General features: G+C 39.4%; 1 protein-coding gene across 1 annotated transcript in view; it reads right to left on the bottom strand.

The window, feature by feature from the left end:
* The window catches only part of FMN2 (formin 2), a 244,214-nt gene that overhangs the window by 92,468 nt on the left and 129,927 nt on the right, over positions 1 to 21,819 (bottom strand). The window contains exons 8-9 of the mRNA XM_048843776.2: positions 14,207 to 14,268; positions 123 to 214 (exon numbers count right to left, since the gene is read on the bottom strand). Coding sequence (XP_048699733.1) covers positions 123 to 214; positions 14,207 to 14,268 — 154 coding nt within the window. The remainder of the gene's footprint in view (positions 1 to 122; positions 215 to 14,206; positions 14,269 to 21,819) is intronic.

Here is a 21,819-nt window from a genome sequence, read left to right as displayed (position 1 = left end):
TCACTTCTATTTGCTTTTTCCTAACACTTCCAGTTAGGTTACTAGAGCAAATTAAGTTTCCCTAAAGAATGCAGCATACACATCTCCCAGGAAACTTGTTCTGTTGAAGACAGTGTCCTTACTGTTCAGGTTTGTCCAAAGATTTGGCATTCTCCCTCTCTTTCGATGATTTGCCGTGCTTTTCTATTTTTTCCAGTTCATCTGATTGTGCTCTCTGGAAAAAACAAGCAAACAAAGAAATTAAAAAGTGTTTATTCAAAAGCTAGACAATTAAGCTTTACAAATAATTATGCCCTTGTAACCTCACTTCTTTTTAACTTTACTTTTTAGCATCTGTTCATGGTAACACTACTTAATTTGTGGAGTCATTTTAAGTGTAAATATGTTTGATTCAAAACAGAACATCTCTGAATTCTCCAAATAAAATTATTGACTATTAGTAATCTGCAAAACATTTATTTATTCAAGTATGTATTGAGACAATGCTTTTTCTTCCTGCCCTCCTCTCCCTTTTATTTTGCTTTTGGCTGTTTATAAAACCTCCAAGATCAAAGTATTTCCCTTTTAAGTGGTATTTCTCATTCAAAAATCAGTTGGGTTGCAAATGAACGCAATTTGATCTATAGCTACATATATTGTATTTTTAACTAAATCAAAGGGGTTCATATTGTTTAGTGTTATTAACTTTTATTTGTGGCACCTTAGAGACTAACAAATTTATTAGAGCATAAGCTTTCGTGAGCTACAGCTCACTTCATCGGATGCTTATGCTCTAATAAATTTGTTAGTCTCTAAGGTGCCACAAGTACTCCTTTTCTTTTTACGGATGCAGACTAACTCGGCTGCTACTCTGAAACTTAACTTTTATTCAGGATTTTGAAAAAGGAATGGAACAACAAAAATAATTATTGAACTGATTTAAATGCAAGTATCATATAAGAAACACATAACAATACATGAACAAACAACTATGGTATTTTTTCCTGGAGTATAATGAATCTCACTGTATCTTAAAAAATAACCCACTGCAATCACATGTAAATTTCATTTTTCTTCTCAACTTTAGTTCCTTGGATGACCCTGTATTAGGGTGTGTGGTTATTTTTTGAATATTCCTGATAAGCGGAGAGATATTTCATAGGTCGCAAATCTTTCTATATTCACTGCAATGCTACAATTAATTTTCCTAACTATAGTGCTGCATTATTGGGTGGAATTTTTCTTCTTGGTTTCATGACTATTTTTAACATGTGTTTGTAACTCCTGACAAAAGTATAACATACAGGGGAAAGTAAGTTAGTTTAACTCCAAAGTACTTATCTTTACCCTAGGAGGAAAAAGTGTTCATATCTTAACATATAATATTATGGGAACTGGAAGACAACAGGGGAACCAACCAACACTTCGACACACAACCATTCTTAGCATCCTCCCCTCCCATGAAGGACCAAAACCAAAAGACAAGCAGGACTTGAGTACCTCAACGTGTCCTGCATTAACAAGTTTGGAAGGAGAACACTGGGACTCTAAATAGATGATTTATAGTGTCCAACTTTGGCAGTCAACATGGAGCCACAAGAATTAGTCCTCCAGGTAAAATTTCTTTGAAGACCACTTGACTTGAAGAGGTCCAATGCCACATGTCCCAATGCTCTCCAACCAGTCGGAATGTCAGGGATTGTTCCCATAGGCACAGGATCTGTTCTGTTCAAAACAGTCAGCCTCCCAGTAGTCTTTTGAACATGCAAGGTGCCAATGGATAAGATATTCTCTGCCTGAGCAAAGAGATCCATTATCTTTTTCAACAGCAGGCTTGGTTCTTGGCTACCTTTCTGATTACGAACAATACAACAGCAGTATTGTACATGTGTAGTGTACCCCACCACTTTTGGGAGAGGGGGATAAGATTTGTCAAGGGTAATTTGACAGCCTTTGTCTCTAGGATGTAGACTACTGTGCAATACCCGGCACTGTGGATTTCCCTACCTGGAAGTCCTCCTTTATTTAGAAAGCAGAATCCATTTGAGTCTTAGATAAGGTTTCTCTGACAGTGTTCATTCTGTTTAAGGCTTTAGTCAAGTGATTCCTGACTGATTTGGGAGTGGTAGAGCTCATATAGCTTTCTAGACTCTCATTGTCTATCCCTGCCCCAAGGAGAAGTTGTTGAAGGGACCTCTCATGATATTGGGGACAGGGAATCAGGTTTTGACATAAAATATTATCCCTAGGAGGTTCATCAGATGTTTCCATAGCTGTATTAAGGCAATCTAGGCTCAATGCACACCATGGACATGCACACACAACCACACAGGGCTTTTCCATTGTGTCATGACCCTGTTTCCCACACTTGGAATGACTGCAGCAGAGGTCCCTACCCAATTATTGCAGAACTACAGGAGCAGCAAATGCCCACCCCCTCTCTCCTCCACGACAGGCAGGAGTGTTTCGCTCCCCCTCAGGGCATCAGGAATGGTATCAGGTGACCCACTCAATAAATACTTAGATCCCAGATGCTAAGGTGCATCTACTTGAGTAAACCAGGCCTACCACTCTCTTCTCTTTCTGCTGCACCCACAATCCTCTTCTCAAGTGCTGTTGGCAAGAGACCCCAGATCAGTAAGTTTGCAGTTATAGACACATATAGGGCACTTCACACCTCTCAGACTAATTCTTTCAGGCTGCCTGCAGATATCACACTGCATCAGCTATGCTAAGGTCACATATTCAAGTTTTTCTGCACAGCCAGAAGGGCTAGACACACTTTTTTATAGAATGAAACCCAATAAATTGATGTAAGCAACTGGCTGCAGGAGCTATGGCTATTAGCACTGACCTTCAGCACCTATGCATAGAATCTGAGAAATATAGAGCTGAACAAAGCTAGTCCATGCCCCACTCTGAAGCAGGACCACGTATCCCTAATCCCTGACAAGTGTTTGTTCAACGTACTGATGGGAATTCTACAACCTCCCTTGGTAATACCTTCCAGTACTTAACTATCTATATAAAGATAGTTATATATATAACTATCTTTCCCTTTTCTGGCTTGTATTCCTTCCCTCTTGTTAATATTAATTGTGTTGAGTTTTGGGTCACAATTAACTTCAGTAGTGCAGATGGAAGGAAAGATAATGTATCATCACCACACATGGCATTGCTAGTCCCTCTTTTGTGCCTACAGGCTACAGATCCTGAGATTTTCTTTATTGCACTACTGAGTTTTTTGCTAGGTTAAAAAAAAGTGGTCCTCATGAGCCAGTTATCCTCTCTGAACTACGGACAATTTATAATTTTATCTGAAAGTACCCTTCATTTTGTGACCAAGAACATATTTTTGAGACCTTGCCAATTCCAGTTGCTTTAACACTCTCTCTCTCTCATACAAACACACATACAGTTTAGTGCTGGATACTTTAAACACTACAAGCCTTGCTCTTTGACTCTGATGGAAGTCAATAGGGAGGGGACAGGTCAGAAGTCTTGAAAACATGTTGTTTCCCAACTTGAATCATAGAATATCAGGGACCTCAGCAGATCATCTTGTCCAACCCCCTGCTCAAAGCAGTACCAATCCCCAACTTTTGCCCCAGATCCCTAAATGGCTCCCTCAAGGATTGAACTCACAACACTGGGTTTAGCAGGCCAATGCTCAAACCACTGAGCTATCCCTCCCCCACTAACTTTGGAGCTGATGTGTATATAGGAGATGGTGCTCCCCTGTGAGCTTTGGAAGTAACAAGTGTGTGGGGGTAGGGGGAGAGGAAGGTCCTTCTGCGGCTGCTCGGGGACTTGAAGTTTCACAGTGGCAGAATGATCCCACTTTAGAGGCGTTAGTGAGTCTCTGTTGGTTGTCAATCGGAATCCTTTCAGTCTTGCCGTCCATGCCTTGCTACTTCCACTTCCATATTAATAAACTACGTGAGAGTTTACCCATCAGTCTGTCCCCAAGGAACAGAACTCAGAATATAAGCAGCTTTTACTCATCAAGTGTACACAAATATTTAATTAAATTCTATCATCCTATATTTTAACAACACATTAATCTGGAAAACTGGTATGTTTAGTTTGCTTCTCTAGTCTAGCATTCAAAATCCCTTTGATAGTATTTCATTTGGTAAAAAAGAAGCTCCAGAAAGATTTGTGCTGTGGGGGTTACACATCTGAGGAGCTATAGGAGTACCCAGTATCATCTCCTGTCTCACTGCTATGATATACAGCTTTAGGATGATGGAGTATTTTAAAATGCAGGTGTTCCAGTGGATCACCTTAACCAAGAAGGACTTGTACCCTCAAAAGGCATGTCTTTTAGCAAGAAAAAGAGAACTGAGGACAGACAAACTAAGGAGAAATGTTGATCCTCTAACAGTTTGACATTTTTAGCCTTTGGAACGAGAATGTATTATAAGGTGTTATGAGGCCCTGATGAAGAGAAATTTGCTTGAAAAAACCCTACTGAAGGCATTGAGAAGACTAGCAGTTCCTTCTTCACAAGATAACAATTAATCACAGTTCCCTTCCCAAACTGTTTACACTACTCTGCAGGAATCACCAGAATGACCAGAGATGGGCCCATGCCACAAAGCTTAGATTCAGACCTCCACTTCCCCAAGGTTAGGTCATGTCTACACTACAGGTGGTATACCGGCATAGCTATGGTGCATTTGTGTTAACGCAGAGTACAGCGATGGAAGGGTAGGAACTCCACCTCCCCAAATGATGGTAGCTCAGACAAGATGGAAGCATTCTTCTATCAACTGAGCGGTGTCTATACCAAGGATTAGGTTGGCAGAAATACGATCTGAAGGAGTGTGGATTTTTCATACCCCATAGTGCCATAGCTATGTCAATCTAAGTTTTAACTGCAGACCAGGCCGCAGGGGATCAGAGTTTTGATTCAGGCTCATCTCCGCTAATATCATACATTAGGCTTCAGGGTGGGGACCGTTATCCTTAGGTATATGCTTTCTGCTAATGTCAACAAAACAGTAGCAGGAAGTACCAGACAACTCCAAATGATTGAAACCAGTTGTGAATATAACATGTGCCTGAAGAGACGTTGTGACTTTGTATCAAAAAGTAGCATTAATTTTAGCAAAGCCATTAACTTGAAACCACATGGCTCCATTGTAAATATCTAGCAGGGTTTCTAAAAAATGGATGATACAAAAAAAAAAGCAGATTTTTAATTAAAATCACATATTTGTACAAATTATATATATTTCTTTTAAAAATAAACCTGTTTAAAGTTAAATTTGAAGTTAAGGCCTACATTTACAATATTAAAATACAATAAAATATATATTGCATCAATGAGCACTCCTCAAGTTTTGATGCGTTAAAGGGTGCTTTGTTTTGTATTATATACAGACACAGGATAAAACATAACTACTGAGATTAACTCAAGTTTTACAAATATGTAGTGCTGTACACTAAGTATCTATGTGTTTTTCAGTCTTCACAATGGAACATATATGGGTATTTCCATTTTTCCAAATTGTAAGTACTTTGTTTCTTTTGTGGAGAAAAGCTTTTGGCTTAGTTACTTTTGGTTTCAGTTTAACTGACAGGTGCAGAGAGAATGTTTTCCTCATTTGGACTAGTTTATTTATACTTGAGAAACCAACTGGGAGTTGAAAAAGCAAGAAAACGTGTTTTCCTCTTTCAATATATGAACCACCACCAGGTGGGAGAGGATGAGCTTTACCAATTCTAAAACTAACCTAACCTGCTTAGGCACTTTTGCAATTCCACTAGGTGCCTATTTGCATCCTGAGGCTCCCAAATACCTTGGAAAATCTGGCTCATGGTGACCAGAAACAATCCATCAACTCACTAACTACAGTTAACACTTCCTTTGTTTACTAAAACAATTTTTGCATTTAAAACATACTTAAACTTACCTTCCCTCCCTCCATATGTATCCAGCACTTTTGAGATAGTTTTATTTCATTAATCCAAAAAGAGTTTAAACATTTTTGTGCATTTTAATTGAATTCCAATTTCCATCCAAATGCAGATTGACACAAATCATGAGTCAAAAATTATCTAGTAATTAAGAAATGGGTTATTCACCATTTTCTAACATAACAAAAAGTAAAAATTATCCTGAACAAATGTATGTTGAGGTATAAAATTATTTAAGCAAAATGCATATAGATATATACATCAGGGGATTGGACTAGATGACCTCCTGAGGTCTCTTCCAACCCTAATCTTCTATGATTCTATGTAGAGTATCCTCCTCGTTAGCAACGAACAAAAGAGTTTTGTTTATGTGGGCTTTTTAAAAAAGAAATTAAATTATTTATACATTTGGAACCCACACTTTTTGGTACTACAGCCAATGTATAGCCCATTAAGTAACAGCGCCTACCGACCACATAATTTAACTGCTCTGTGCTGTGCCCTAAAGACCTCTTCTGAAAAATACAGCTAATACTATTGTGTATCACCCACTGCTTATTCATCTCTATATGCAAAGCATTTTACAAAAGCAGGGGAGGGTTATTTATCACCATTTTACTGTTGACTTAAGTACAGAGGTTGAACTAATTTGTATGAGGCATGATGGTCCAGGGGATCATCTTAGACATGAGCATTATAGTTCAACCTTGGCCACAACTTCCTATGTAACTTTTATCCAGTGTCTCAAGCTTAAATCAATGCAGTACTCTGGTAGGGAATACAGGGTGAGGTTTAATTTCCACTAGAAACTGAAATTCCTTTCATTTTTGATATGGCTTGTTCAGAGGTTGAAAATGCAAATATTCTTTGGTTTTTTTTCCTCCATCTGCTTCATTGACATAACTCAGTCCAGTTTTCATATAAAGTTAATATCGTAAATGGGTTATTATATCTGCCCTTCAAAAGCATCGTCTCCAGGAACCACACCTACTTTTTAGGTGTTGAGGTTTAAAGTGATTTCACTGTATGGATACAGGGACAAAAAATTGGGCACTTTGCAAAAATTTCAAAAAGTCATCTCTCAGTAATTATTTTCCAGAAATGGTCTAGCTGTTGATAAGGCTTGACCCTAAAGATTTGAAAGCATGATGATTTCAGATAATGGCACAGTGACTGCAACTTTAACTGCTGAGAGGCTGCCCTTATGTCCTTAACAAAACATTACACCCCTCCCTGGACACGCTAAAGTGTCAGCTCCAAAATCACATGCCTTTATTTCTTTAAACTAATGGAAAATATCTGATAGATGTCAGACAGCAGGTCCCAAATGTGCTGTCTGAGCTTCTCCTAGCCAGTAGAAATTAATATGCTCATAGACACACAGTACAGGATTCTCCACCCACTGAAGTTAATGCCAAAAAACTCCCATTGACATTAATGGGAGCAGGATCACATTCATAATTTCCACTAAAATGAATGGGCCTTAATTATCCAAAACAAAAAATAGTAAATTCAATGAATTACAATTCAAAAATAGTCATCTGAATGTCACTTTGTCTCCCTCTTACTCAAGTGACTTTACACATTACTGTGTAAAGTCACTTGAGTAAGAGGGAGACAAAGTGACATTCAAAATTTCAAATCAGAAAAATATTTTAATCATCTGACACTCAAACTATTTTGACCAAATTTCTTCAGATTTTTCAGAGACGTTTGCCTTGCCTCCCTAATAAATCTTCAATTTTCAAGCCAACGTTACAAGGGGTGATGAAGTAGGGATTCATAATGGGAGCTGATTTCAACCTTAACTCTGGAAAGACTGCTCCTTCTCAAATTATATAGATACATACACCCCAATTCATTTCACAAAAGCAGCAAGGTATAAACATTTAAGGATTCTGTTTCATCTGACATGTACAGCACCCTCTTCTCAAATCAAAGTTCATAACTAATGTGCCAGGAAAGAATACTGAAGTGCTATAAGATTGTAAGTGAAACACAAACCTTGAGAAGTAAAACTTAGAGATCTCAGATTCTTTCTGCCACACGTGATTTATCCTAATTGGGGGATTGTGTGTGAGAGAGATAAACTGTCTTCTTAATGAAATTATTGACTTATCTTGAGCTATCATTTATGCATCTTGTTTTAAATTTTGAATTATGTTTTTAAGAAATGGATTCTGACACACAAAATGAAATCAGGAGGGCCAAATCGCACCTGGAGCGGCAGCTAGCAAGAGATGTCAAGAGTAACAAGAAGGGTTTCTTCAGGTATGTTGGCAACAAGAAGAAAGCCAAGGAAAGTGTGGGCCCCTTACTGAATGAGGGAGGCAACCTAGTGACAGAGGATGTGGAAAAAGCTAATGTACTCAATGCTTTTTTTGCCTCTGTCTTCACGAACAAGGTCAGCTCCCAGACTACTGCACTGGGCATCACAGCATGGGGAGTAGATGGCCAGCCCTCTGTGGAGAAAGAGGTGGTTAGGGACTATTTAGAAAAGCTGGACGTGCACAAGTCCATGGGGCCAGATGCGTTGCATCCGAGAGTGCTAAAGGAATTGGCGGCTGTGATTGCAGAGCCATTGGCCATTATCTTTGAAAACTCGTGGCGAATGGGGGAAGTCCCAGATGACTGGAAAAAGGATAATGTAGTGCCAATCTTTAAAAAAGGGAAGGAGGAGGATCCTGGGAACTACAGGCCAGTCAGCCTCACCTCAGGCCCCAGAAAAATCATGGAGCAGGTCCTCAAGGAATCAATCCTGAAGCACTTATGTGAGAGGAAAGTGATCAGGAACAGTCAGCATGGATTCACCAAGGGAAGGTCATGCCTGACTAATCTAATCGCCTTCTATGATGAGATTACTGGTTCTGTGGATGAAGGGAAAGCAGTGGATGTATTGTTTCTTGACTTTAGCAAAGCTTTTGACACGGTCTCCCACAGTATTCTTGTCAGCAAGTTAAAGAAGTATGGGCTGGATGAATGCACTATAAGGTGGGTAGAAAGTTGGCTAGATTGTCGGGCTCAACGGGTAGTGATCAATGGCTCCATGTCTAGTTGGCAGCTGGTGTCAAGTGGAGTGCCCCAGGGGTCGGTCCTGGGGCCGGTTTTGTTCAATATCTTCATAAATGATCTGGAGGATGGTGTGGATTGCACTCTCAGCAAATTTGCGGATGATACTAAACTAGGAGGAGTGGTAGATACGCTGGAGGGCAGCGTAGATCTCAAAGCACTTGAAAAGAAACTATACAATTGTTTAACAAAGTGTAGCTACTATACAGTGATCCACTAATAAAGACATTACCATCTAACTGCAATGCTGGTTAATAATCCTAAACAAACTATACAGGGATTTTTTTTTACATCTTAAAAAAAAAATCACAAAAGGTGTGTTTAGTAACTATGCGGGTTTAAGAAGGCTTTAATTCCTTGGTAAACAGGAATTGAGCCCTCTGGACTGTGGTTTTTGAAATTAGGGTGTGTTTAGATCTGGAGACTGCCCAAACTTCATTCACATCTAGAAGGGAAAGCAGCATGCCAAACATATGCAATCAGGAAAAATTACATTCTGAAGAAAGATTGTAAAACAAATGCTCCCATATGTTTCACAGAGATCAAATAGAATGGCTGAGGACTAGCACAGTGATATTTAACTATCTGGCGCAAAAAAAACCCCCACAAATCTTCAGAACTGAGAATTAATTTAGTGTATGAAAAGTAAGGGAAGGAGGCACATAAGTTAACTACTCTTTTTTAAAAAAATTCTATATGCTACAGAGTATAGCTAAGAAATAAGGGGAGATACAAACTCTCAACTCATCTGGTACCATCAGACACCTAAAATCACTATTTGTATTACAATGCTACCTACTGTCCCCAACAGAGCTCAGGCCCCTATTTTACTAGGTACTGTACAAAAGAATAGTAAGGGACAGTCCAGGCACCAAAGAGCTTACAATCTAAATAAACAAAATAGGGGAAAAAAAAAAAAGATGGGAAGCATAGAGAAGTGAAGTGGCTTGCCCCAGGTCACAGAACAGATCACTGGTGGAGCCCAAATTTAAATCCAGGTTTCTCAGGTCTCAGTCTAATGCCCTGTACACTAGACCACACATCTTATTTCTCAACTTGAGCAATGTACTGCAGTCACTCTCAAATATCCAGTTGCGCCTGAACTAAATATTTAACATTTCCCCAGTGGTTACACTATTCCCTAGGTATTCCCTGTATCAGGTATAGAAAATATCAAAGGCATTCTGCCATAATGTTATTCTGTTATGTAAGCCACCTGAAAAGATTAAGGGTAACCAATACAGTGTTTCACAGATGAGCTTTAAGGGACTGGTGTGAGTCCCTTGTTAGCAGGGCTGATCTTTAGTCAGATGGAGAAATCCTTAGGTTTTAGTAAAAATGCTTCTAGACCCATTTGTTTGTGAAGACAGCTCTGAAAACATAACCTGACATAAAGCAGAAAGATACACACACATAATCTTAATCTTACTTTATGTAAAATTAGTCAATTACATTTTGGGATGAATGCCAAAGAATCATTAATGGTACACAGTGGTGTGATCATAGTGGGTGGGAGTTAGTTTTGTTAGGATTGGGAGCTCACTAAAAATAATAGCAGGCTCTGTTTCTTAAATTGGGTTAAGAACAGAGGCTGAACTGTCTGCTTCTCATTCAGACTGCTGCCACAGCATGGTTTTATCCCCCCACTGCTGACCTTGCTGACTCCTGTGTCTCCTCCCCTGCTCCCCAGCACCACTAAAAATCACACCCACCCATTTTTCAACCACTCTGGCAATTTATGAGGATGAAGCAGAAAGGAGGCAGGCCAAGCTTCTGCTACATTGAGAGTGTGTCCACCACTCTTCTACTGCCAGTGCCAGCCTACTCAGAGCCTGAAGATCCAGTAAGCAGGTGAGAACTTGGAACTCCCTAGTCCAGCAACAGAGAACCCAGTAGGGCAACTACCCCACAGCTAGAGACTGCAGGACATCCACCTTTCCCATGACCAGCCACTCAAAGCCAGAAGCTATTGGACAATTCGCCTGTCATCATCATGTGTAAGGAACAGCTACCTGGTAGAGAAGCTAACAAGAAGAACCTCAAATGAGGTGGTGGGGAGTTGGAAGCATAAAAGTTGAATGGAGTCAGGGATGGAAGAATAAGTAGATTAAAAAGGAGGTAGAGATCATGGAAATGATACAATTTTTGTGGGTGAGAGTGGGAAAGAAGAATACTAGAATGATGGATTTGCTAGAGGGAATAATATTTGGCACTGAAAAAACATCCTATATATGACTGAATAAACTGGAACAATGAGGGGTACGCATTTTCCTAACATTTAGGCAGCATATAATTGATGTTTTTTCTCTGAAATCACAGGATACTGGACAATTTATCTATAATCATTTCACTCTAAGAGAAAGAGCATTTTTGAAAAACAGAAAACTGAAATAACCAAAATTATTTAATGGGGTGACAAAATAACATTACCCTCCTTCATTCTGCCTCTGTGACCGACCCTGCATGCTGTCTCTGTGAGAAAAGCCAGGTGTGGCAGGGCAGAGATGAGACAAACCTAGGAATAAGTCAGTGTCTTCAGCACCATTCTCCCTGCAAACCCATAGTGTTGGCAGAGACCCTGTTTTGGTTTTGCCTTCCTCTGCAGCATGGGACACTTGCCAATTTGAATTAGATTAAATGGTGGATTCTCTGTAGCTTGAAATTTTTAAATCAAGAGCTGAGGACTGCAATAATTCAGCCAGAGGTTATGGCCTATTGCAGCTGTGTGAGGTTCTATGGCCTGTAATCTACAGGAGGTCAGGCTATATGATCATGATGTCTATCCTCAAAGTCTATGTAGGTTTTTCTGCATTACTAAATTCAACCATTTATTTTGTGTGGTTTCTGCTCTATAAGGATGGAGCAAGATGGCAGTCTGCATTGGGGTAGGGCAGAGACAGAAAGGCTGAGGAAGACAGGAAGGACAGTCCAGTGTTATGGCACTAGCCTAGGACATGGGTGACCTTGTTTCAATTCCTGTTCTACCACTGTTTTCCTATGTGACCTTGGGCAAGTCATGTAGTCTCTCTGCTTCTCAGCTGCCATCTGTAACAGTATCTCCCTATCTCACTGGTTTGTTGTGTGGATTAAAGATTGTAAGGTGCTCAGATACTGTGGTAACAGGGGCCATATAAATACCTAAGATAGAACATATTTGTGGCAATATAGCTCCTGTGGCAATCATGCTGTCATGGGGAAATAAAAGAGGTAAGAACCAGTGCTTAATCTGTGCTGGGACTTGCCAGGGCTGAGCAGGCACCTCTGGGGTTGGCAGCTCATAGGCTTACCAGATCAGTTATGAAAGTAAAAAAAATTGCGTAAGCCCTGGCACCTAATTGCTTGAGCCCCAGCACCTCTTTCATTACAAATTAAGCACCGGCAAGAAAAGTAGCAAAACAGGAAAAGGCCTCTGCAGATACCCCCATATCTCCCTCAAGGGGAGTCGGACCACTTGTCTACTCTGTGCGGAAACCCCATCTCTACTTAATCATAGGACTAGAAGGGACCTCGAGAGGTCATCCAGTCCAGTCCCCTGCACTCACGGCGGGACTAATTATTGAGACCATCCCTGACAGCTGTTTGTCTAACCTGCTCTTAAAAGCCTAACGTAACTTCATCCAGCCAGACAGATGTTTTCAGGGAAACTCCACCAGCTGAAACAATGTCCTGACCCTCCCGCAGGTTCTTCATAGGTGGGCATGGTCCAGCCCTACATGCTCAATATGTTTAAAAGACAAAAGGACTACAAGTTTTAAAAATCACGAGTTAAGGGAAAACAAAGTAACTGAATATATTGGCCAGGAATACCAAGAATATTTCCCCTACTTAATGATTTATGCCTTCAGACATCCAGATCTATTAATAGTACTGATATTAGCATACTGATGTTAGCATCTTCTAGGGGTGAGTGGTCCTCCACCTCTCTTTTGCAGCAGTGGAAGTCAGAAATTCTCTGCTGGATTCTACTATTTCTGTCTTCACAGTCAGAATAATGCTAGGACCAGGATGCTTTAGGCCAGGGGTGAGCAAACTATGGCTCGGGGCCACATCTGGCCCTTCAGATGTTTTAATCCGTCCCTCAAGCTCCCGTTGGCTCCTGGAAACGGCAGCATACCCCCACTCCACCTCCTATGCGTAGGGGCAGCCAGGGGGTTCTGCACACTGCCCCCATCCCAAGCACTGCCCCCACAGCTCCCATTAGCAGGAACTGTGGCCAATGGAGCTGCAGGTGCAGCACCTGTGGACCAGGCAGCACACAGAGGTGCCTGGCAGTGCCTTCGTGCAGGAGCCAGAGGAGGTACATGCCGCTGTTTCCAGGCGCTGCTTGAGGTAAGCGCCACCCAGAGCCTGTACCCCTGACCCCCTTCCACACCCCAACCGCCTGCCCCAGGCCTGATCCCCCTCAGTCCCAGCCTGGAGCACCCTTCTGCACCTCCAACCCCTCATCCCTAGCCCCATCCCAGAACTTGCACCCCCAGCCGGAGTCCTCCCCCCTGCACTCCAACTCTATGCCCCAGCCCAGAGCTCCCTCCTGCACCTTGAACTCCCCATTTCTGGCCCGATCCCAGAGCCTGCACCCCCAGCCGGAGCCCTCATCCTATCCCGTACCCCAACTGCCAATTTTGTGAGCATTCATGGCCCACCATACAATTTCCATACCCAGATGTGGCCCTTGAGCCAAAAGGTTTGCCCCCTCCCCCTGGTTTATTCTTAAATCTCTGATCTTGCATAGTTATTATATAATCTCTCAGAGTAGTTAGTATCTCATGGTTATGTATCTCAGTATACTATACTAAATTTTACAGCTCTCAATGATCCTTTCCTTTAAAGTAACTAAGCATTATTTCCTGTGGAAGTGAAAAACCATGAAATACAGTATTCAAAAAAGTTTTAGGTGTAGCACAGGAATAAATATTTTTTAAACATATGCAATTTTATTTTATGTTTATTCCTGTCAAATATAGCATCAAGCTTATTAAAAGGAAGAAATTATATATTTGAATATAAGTGAAATCCTTGACTTGAAAAATAAATCCACATTGCAAAATGGATTGCCATTTTAGAAAGGGCAAATGTTTATCCTAATTTTCATTTCGATTTAACGAAGTAAAAATTTCCTTAACAGAGAATACATTTGTGCAGCTTAGTAATGAGCTGTTTCTGTTGCAAACCAAAATTACCTTCACATGAAACTACAGTATACTATGTATCTATACCTCCTCCTATTACTCACATTCTCATAGAGGGCTTGAAGGGTCTCTAGGTCAACCACAGAGTTGTCCAAGTTCACAACAGCTGTGAAAAAAAGACAAAAGTGAAAAAGAATTAGTTGTCAAGATGATAATCCAGCAGTGAAAGACACACTGAACACAATACCCAGCAATAGCTTTTATGACCCCACTGGTCATACAGCTTAAGGGTTTTAACTTTATTAATGCCTTGAATAGTGCCGTTTCTAAGACGGTGGCCTAAGAACCTGGTAGAGCCAGGTGACAAGCATTAAAGAATCCACCCCCTCCCGCAACACACACACACACACACACACAATCCCATGAGTATGGCCAAAGCCAAAGATCAGAGATAAGCTTCACATCAGACTTTCGTGGTCCGACTGAAAGCATTATAAAAATTTGTAAATCTGTATCTCACACACACACACCCACCCCTCATTCCTGTCACTGATTGGTTTCAGACTTAAATTGATTAATCCACAAATCAGCCAGTTAACTTCAAGACACCTGACAAGGGTCAAATCTTCTATGCACTAACCCGACAGGTTCAGTACAAATACAAAATATGCCTTTCCTGTTCCCAACCAATGCTGGTGCCACATACATACTGTACTTTCTCAATGTCAAAAATCTGGCTTAACTGCACACAGAGAAGCAATTTCAAATCAACCTGACCTTTTGGGAACGGTGGTGGGGGGGAATGATGAACAGGGGCACTGATGTGCTGGGATCACTGGAAAAAACTATGAAGTGGAAGTATAGGTACTAGACACATTTCATATTTATGCTGGTCAGTGAAGAATCGTTCCAAATTAATATGAATATAAAATTATTAACATAGAATTATTTAAAACCTGGTAAACTGCATTTTTTATTTTTACACTCTTACAATCCATGTCATTGGAAAGCAAAGTAAATTTGGGTTTCTATATATTGAACAGGTATTCTGAATATTATACAGCAGGGATTCTTGTAATGTTAAATATTTTTACTGCAATATTTTATGTTTTGCCATTTTATCCTTTATTTGATTGCTTTCTTTTTTTGTGTGATTTTTTTTTCTGTATACATATCTGTCTGCTAGCCAGAATAACCGTGGGACAAAACTACTCTAGAGATCATGCTGGTGATCAGTGATGGAATCCCAGTATCTGATTGCTTGATCCTCTATAAATCAGTGTCCTTGACTGTCACTAAGTGATTCTGTGTATACACCTCAAGATTAGAGACAACATAATTCAAACTCATTTGTTTCTCATTGCTCTAAGCATTCAGTGATACCACTTAGTGTCTGGGACTCATCATGTTTTCACCTTAGTGGTCTGGAACTTAATTTTAGTTACAGTATAATAAAAGAATATATAAATAAAGAAACATTGATCTTGATTAAACAGAGCAGGGTCCAGTGCATATGTATGGACAGAGTTTTAGCAGATGAAAAGAATGGGAACTTATTTGGAAATGTGCTAACTTTCCAAATCAATAAAAAATGATCTTTTCTGTTTTTCCTTATCAAATATATTTTATACATACATATTGCCTTGCCCCTCCTACCCTGCCTGCCAAGTACCCACCATCTAAAATGTTTTAGAAGGCCAAATGTAATGGGTATTGAAAGATGTGAAAATATATTAAGAATTTTGCACAAAATAATCCTAAAATTGAGCTGTCTATTCCCATTACAGAATGCCAATATTTTCCCTTTTCAACTTTTTAAAATGTCAAATACATTAAAGGTCTAATTAAAACTAGAAAAACCAGGAAATACATATTTAACATCTGACATTTAAATACACCTGTAAATCAGCTGGTGACAACAGGGTGGCAAACATTCCTTGGGGATACAACAGTGGTCCTTGTTTAATACTACACATTGTGATACCTTATGTCACTTACACTTTTTATTCTGTGAATAAATGTTACAACAGGCACTCTAAGGCAACGTTTCAGCAAGGTACTTAAGCACATATGTGTCTTTAAGCATATAAATAATCCCACTGGCTGCAATAGGACTGTTCACATGTTTAAAGATGTGCATGTGCTGAAGTAGCTTGTTGAATCAAGGATTAAAAATCAAAAGAATTGTTCAGATTCTGCAGTGTAGAGATTTCTACACATTGTTTGAGCTTGTACACCAGTGTGTACATGCTATAACAGCTATCCAAAACAAGGTGTATTATAGACCTACATTTAACTGCGTATCTGATTTTTGCTTTTACAAGTTAGTGTATTTATATTATACGCAAACACCACAACCCTTTAGTCATTCACTTTGACTCAATAGTTATCTTCCACTACCCCCGCCCTCGCCTCAGAGACTGTCTGCTTCTGAACTAAGAAATATGGCACAAGTTCCTGTTCTGACTTCTTCCACAATGTTAAGATCACCCATGGATTACTTAGAGAGCAATAGAACACTTTTGTTTGAATGCTTGCCTGAGATAAGAGAATGCCTGGCAAACACAATGGTGCCAGATCTGTGTACTTTCAACAAAACAGGTATGCAGAAGAGCATGCATATTTCAGGGAGCTGCTCAAACCAAATCAGTCTCAGAGGACTACAGACAAGGATTTAAAGAAATTATCTCCTAGCACATATATAAAGAAGTGTCTCACTGCTAAGAAAATGACAAAACTAAATATACCTACACACACATATATACTTACCTACCTATCACTCTATAAAATTTCACTCAAATCTTTCAGCATAAAGACTCAAATATGTTTTTTCGGGAAATAAGATTATAAATTGAATAATTAAGAGGATCATTAAAAAAAAACAACAACCTCATGTCCCCTCAACAATAGTATTCTCTACTAGTGAACTCATATAATCATATAAACAAGAACCACTGTAGTTGAGCATCTAGTTCCACTACCCAACATCTAGAATTGCGAGATAAAGCACCCCCAAAATTCCATATGTGCTGGTCAACTCAGTAATGAAAACACAGAGAAACACCAACTCCTCCTGGGTGGCTGGGGAGGGCCTCACTGAGATGAACTACACAGTTCTAGTGCATCGGGCTTTGAGCATCCCTCACAGTGATGCCATAGTCCATGGACACTATGTGCTCAGTTGCACAATGATCTCCCACTGTCCCAGCAAACAACGCTTGCGGTGGGGTCAGGGGAAAAATCAAATCATGCAGAGTATTTTTAATAAATCATAAAACATAACATAATAAAACAAATAAGTCACAAAAGAAACACCCCCCACCCACCCAAAAAATCATCTCCTGTCTTGACTATTGCAAAATCCTCTTCACTATCCTCTGTAAAACCCATTCCATGCCTCTTCAATTCATTCAAAGCACAACAGCCAATGACTTCTCTCCGATGCATCACTCTGATGTAACCACACACCCTGCCCTTTTCATCCAATAGTTATTTGTTTTCCATCAATCAAAATAAAGTTTTCAATCCCATCTATCTATCTATCTACCTAAGGTACTTACATGACTACAATTGCCATAGTATCTGAACACCTCTCAATCTTTAATGTATGTATTCTCACAACATTGCTGTGAGATAGGAAAGTAATATTTTACACATGAGGATCTGAGGCAGAGAGAGGCTAAGTGACTTGCTTAAGGTCACACAGTAAGTCTATGGTAGAGCCAGAACTCAACCCACGTTTTCCAAGTCCTAGGCTAGTCCCCAAACTATTGAATCATGCATCCTCTTTCCTATTCTCAACCTCAAGGCCTTACACAACTCTGTCTCTCTCTGCTTATGCAATCTTGTCTCTTTTTCTTACCCATCACCACTACTCTGCCAATGTTGCCAGCTTTGAATGCCAACTTCTCTGATTCTACAAAGGTCTCGGTGTCTCTTTCCATGCTGCCCTTTATGCATAGCTCATACTCCCTTAATGAATCTGTAAGCCTTCTCATTCAAATATGTTCTCAAGACCCATTGTCACCATGAGAGCTATATGAATCAATTACTAATGACAGCTAGGTTGAGAAGCAGTTGGAGATATAGGACATTATTGAAAAAGATTGTTACACGATTCTGAGCCACCAAGCATGCACACAGGTACACTGCAAAACTGTATGATCTTATTATCCTCTCACCCTTCAGTCCCTCTTATTATTTGTCACAATCTGATTAAAAACTCCATGTAACAAGTGTAAGATCTTTGGGGCAGGGACCATGTCTTTCTGAATGTTTGCACAATCTTTATTATAATGGAAGGGGTTTTATTTATGCATTACAGGAGAGTAATAGTAAAATAAATAATGCAAATTTATACATACATTGAAAAAATCAAGCAAGCCAACTGTGTACCATTTTCAAAGCAAGGACTACTAAGTGTCTGAACAAACAGCAGGACAAAGACTTGCGACAACAATTAACACTGCTTATTTTGTGAAGATGGCTAACCACCTGTGAAGAGTCTTCAATACAACAGAATACTGAAACAAAATGAGCTTAGTGTACAGTACAGACAACACTGTATATAAAGGCAATCAAATTGCCATGCTTACACTGAGACAACACACCTTCTCCCATATATACTGAAGCCAGTCTAGAATAGAAGCCAATCTTTAAAAAAAATACCCTGGGGGATGCAATATGTAATCAAACATAACCAATGAGATCAATGATCTTGACAGCAAACAGTGTGTATATGGAGAGATACAAAGAAAACACCAAAAGGAAATTTTCAATAAGCCCATCATATTCCCAGACAGAGTACGGAGGAAAGTAGCATTGAACAGTTTCACTGTAAACTAGACAGACTCTCTCATCATTATAGTTTATTATTCAGATTTCTAGGAAATACAGAAATGGCCAGATATGACTAAAGCAAAGGCGGTACACAAAGCAGACAGGGCAAACCAACCAGATTAGCAGACATAACAATCCAACCTTTGTCTTCTTTGACAATGGCTCTAAATTCACCAGCAACTAACTTGCATAATTGGTCAGAGAAAGATATTTTTGAAAAACTGGTCAAAACTTGGATTTTGCATGAAATTCTAACATTGTGAAGTTCTCTTTCATCCCAAATTGTAACAAACAACTGAAAGTTTTAAAGTTCCTGCAAAATGAAATATCAAGATGATCTTATCAAAATGCTTTGTTTCAATAAGGTCAAAGCACTTCATTTAGACTTTATCATTGACTTTCATAGACTACTACATCCGCTAATATTTGGCACATACTTTCCTCTCCCTACACTAGTTATTCCAATGGCAATACTGAGTTGGCTGTCAAAAAATAATCTACTCAAAGAATAATAAAATTATATGGCAAGCCAACCTTAAATAGCAAAAAATAAACAACACAGCCAAGTGCATTGTTAGATATACTTTAACATTTATAACCTAACTTACTGCTAAAAACTGAAGCAGTGGAATATTTACAAACCAAAGAGGGAGAAAAAAACCCACAAAATACCAACAGGGTATGATGATCAATATTCCACAGACCTCCCAGAGTTACAAGTAAGAGAGAAGTAAAATTGTTTCCTCAGCATAGATGGGAAATAGGAACTCTGAATAGAAGTACTCAGTTAATGGATGTCTTTAGAAAAAACTGCAAGGATATCCACACACTGCAAACTCAAGAATCTAAGCACGGATAGACAAATCATCTTCCTAGGAACAACTGACAGGATCCTGATTGCCTTCTTGAATAGCACACAACCAGCATGCGAACCAGCTGCCCATATCATTCAGCGAACCAAAGAGCCAAGCAAATCCAAAAGGAAGCTCAAACAGAATGCAGCAGCCCCTTTTGCTGCTATTAGAAAAAAAAAAAGGCTATAACTTGATGCAACATCAAGCCACTGGCAAGATAAACCCAAGAGCTGTACTAAAGTGGAAATAGTAGCACTTAGGGTAAGTTATTGTATTGGTCACTCCCTGAAGAATAAGTAGTTTTGAAAACTATGTTGCTTATTGCTGTGTTTCAAAGCATGGGCTGTCAAGTGTCACACATTGGCCTATTGCATATGATCATTCCTTCCTCTAATATGATACCAGCAACTAAACAGCCTACTATTATCTCTCACCTAAAGGATTTATCCTTTAGCTCAAATGACAGAGATTTATATCTTTGCGTTGAAGGTCAAATCCCAAGTTTCAACCCGAGGTATTGTTTTAAGCAATCCATCTTAAATAAATATGGAGAAGGGGATGTTGGAAGAGAAAGCTTTCCTGTCACCAGTGGGAGGTACAGTGAAACCCAAAGAAATCTTAACTGTGTAACATTTAGGAACTCTGAGTGCTAAATAAACAGGGGAAGAAAAGAGTTCACAGCATAGGTGCATGTACTTGCACTAATTGCAGAACAATGCCTACTGATAACAGCTGAGCAGATGAGGAGTTACACCACGCACAGAGTTAAAATACATGAAAACATTCTCATATTACTACCCCTGTGTTTGCTTTTTGCACTCACCTGATACGTACTGTCATTAAACAAAACTGTAAGCCATTTGGGGAAGGGGCTTTCTTTTTAGTACATGAATTTGTAATGTGGACTGGGTTTCTGATACAAATAATACACAGAGGTGAGAATCAGCCTCACTTAGAATTGTATGCATATCCTTTTATTGTTGCAGTGATTTATTTGGATCTATACACTTAATAAGAAACGAGAACAGTGCATAAAATCCCCAAATTGAAGGTGATAGGAAATTAGGCGATACTTGTGTTTGTTTTTAAAACACTCAAAATTCAAAAACTGCTTTAGAAACAGCCAACCACTCACATGTATCTGGGAAGTCACCAACCATGGAAAATTTCAAACAAAAAATATTAATTTGAGAAATTTGAGCAACTTAAAAAGGGACTTTATGATGAAGGGGCATTTCATCCTTAGTTTTTACTATTCATTCTTCTATAGTGTGGATTGGTTAACATTGTTACAGCCTTTGACCTTAGCTTTTCATTTCCCGGGTTTGGGTTCTAATTTGTAACCTTAGAATTGTATTAATATGGGGTTTTAATTGTGATATAAAAGAAAGATATTGCTAACACTAACAAACAGCTCTGCTACAGACATTTCAAGTAAATATGGTTATGCAAGTTTAAGGACAGCAGTTACTGATTAAGTCAGTCTAACTCCATACACCTATACCATGTGTTTATAAAATGTGTGTAAGTTCAATTCTTCGAGAACAAATACATTTTGTTTGACTCAGTATGTCGCCTTCTTGTCTAGGCGAGGGGGGGAAAAGGGAGACTAATGCTGTAATCCTTTCAGAATAAAATGTTTAAATACAAACATGATTGCCATTGTAGACTGTTTAATCTAGAGAGATTGTATTTCAGTTCTGTTTTTGAAAGGTTTGCTGATTTGACCATACAGAGCACTTCATTGCTTATCTTAATTGTTTAGATAAGATTTCTTTGAGTTTGGCAGGTGACAGAATCTTGGGTGTGGGATATAGGAGGGTCAAAAAATATTGGCATGTTACCAGATTATACTTATTTAAAATTATAGTGTGTGGCTGAGCCAATAGTCTCAATGAACCTGCTGGAGGCTGGTCTTTGGGGATGGAATCTGAAGCAGAACACTGATTGGTAGAAGGCAGGATTTTGAATAAACGAAGAAAGAATTATTATCACCCCCCTGACCCCAAAATGGGATCTAAGTC

Source organism: Caretta caretta, chromosome 3 (genome assembly GCF_965140235.1).
Source record: "Caretta caretta isolate rCarCar2 chromosome 3, rCarCar1.hap1, whole genome shotgun sequence".
In the NCBI taxonomy this organism is placed as follows: Eukaryota; Metazoa; Chordata; order Testudines; family Cheloniidae; genus Caretta; species Caretta caretta.
Note: the sequence above shows the minus strand (reverse complement) of the source record. Positions and strands in the feature narration are given on the sequence as shown.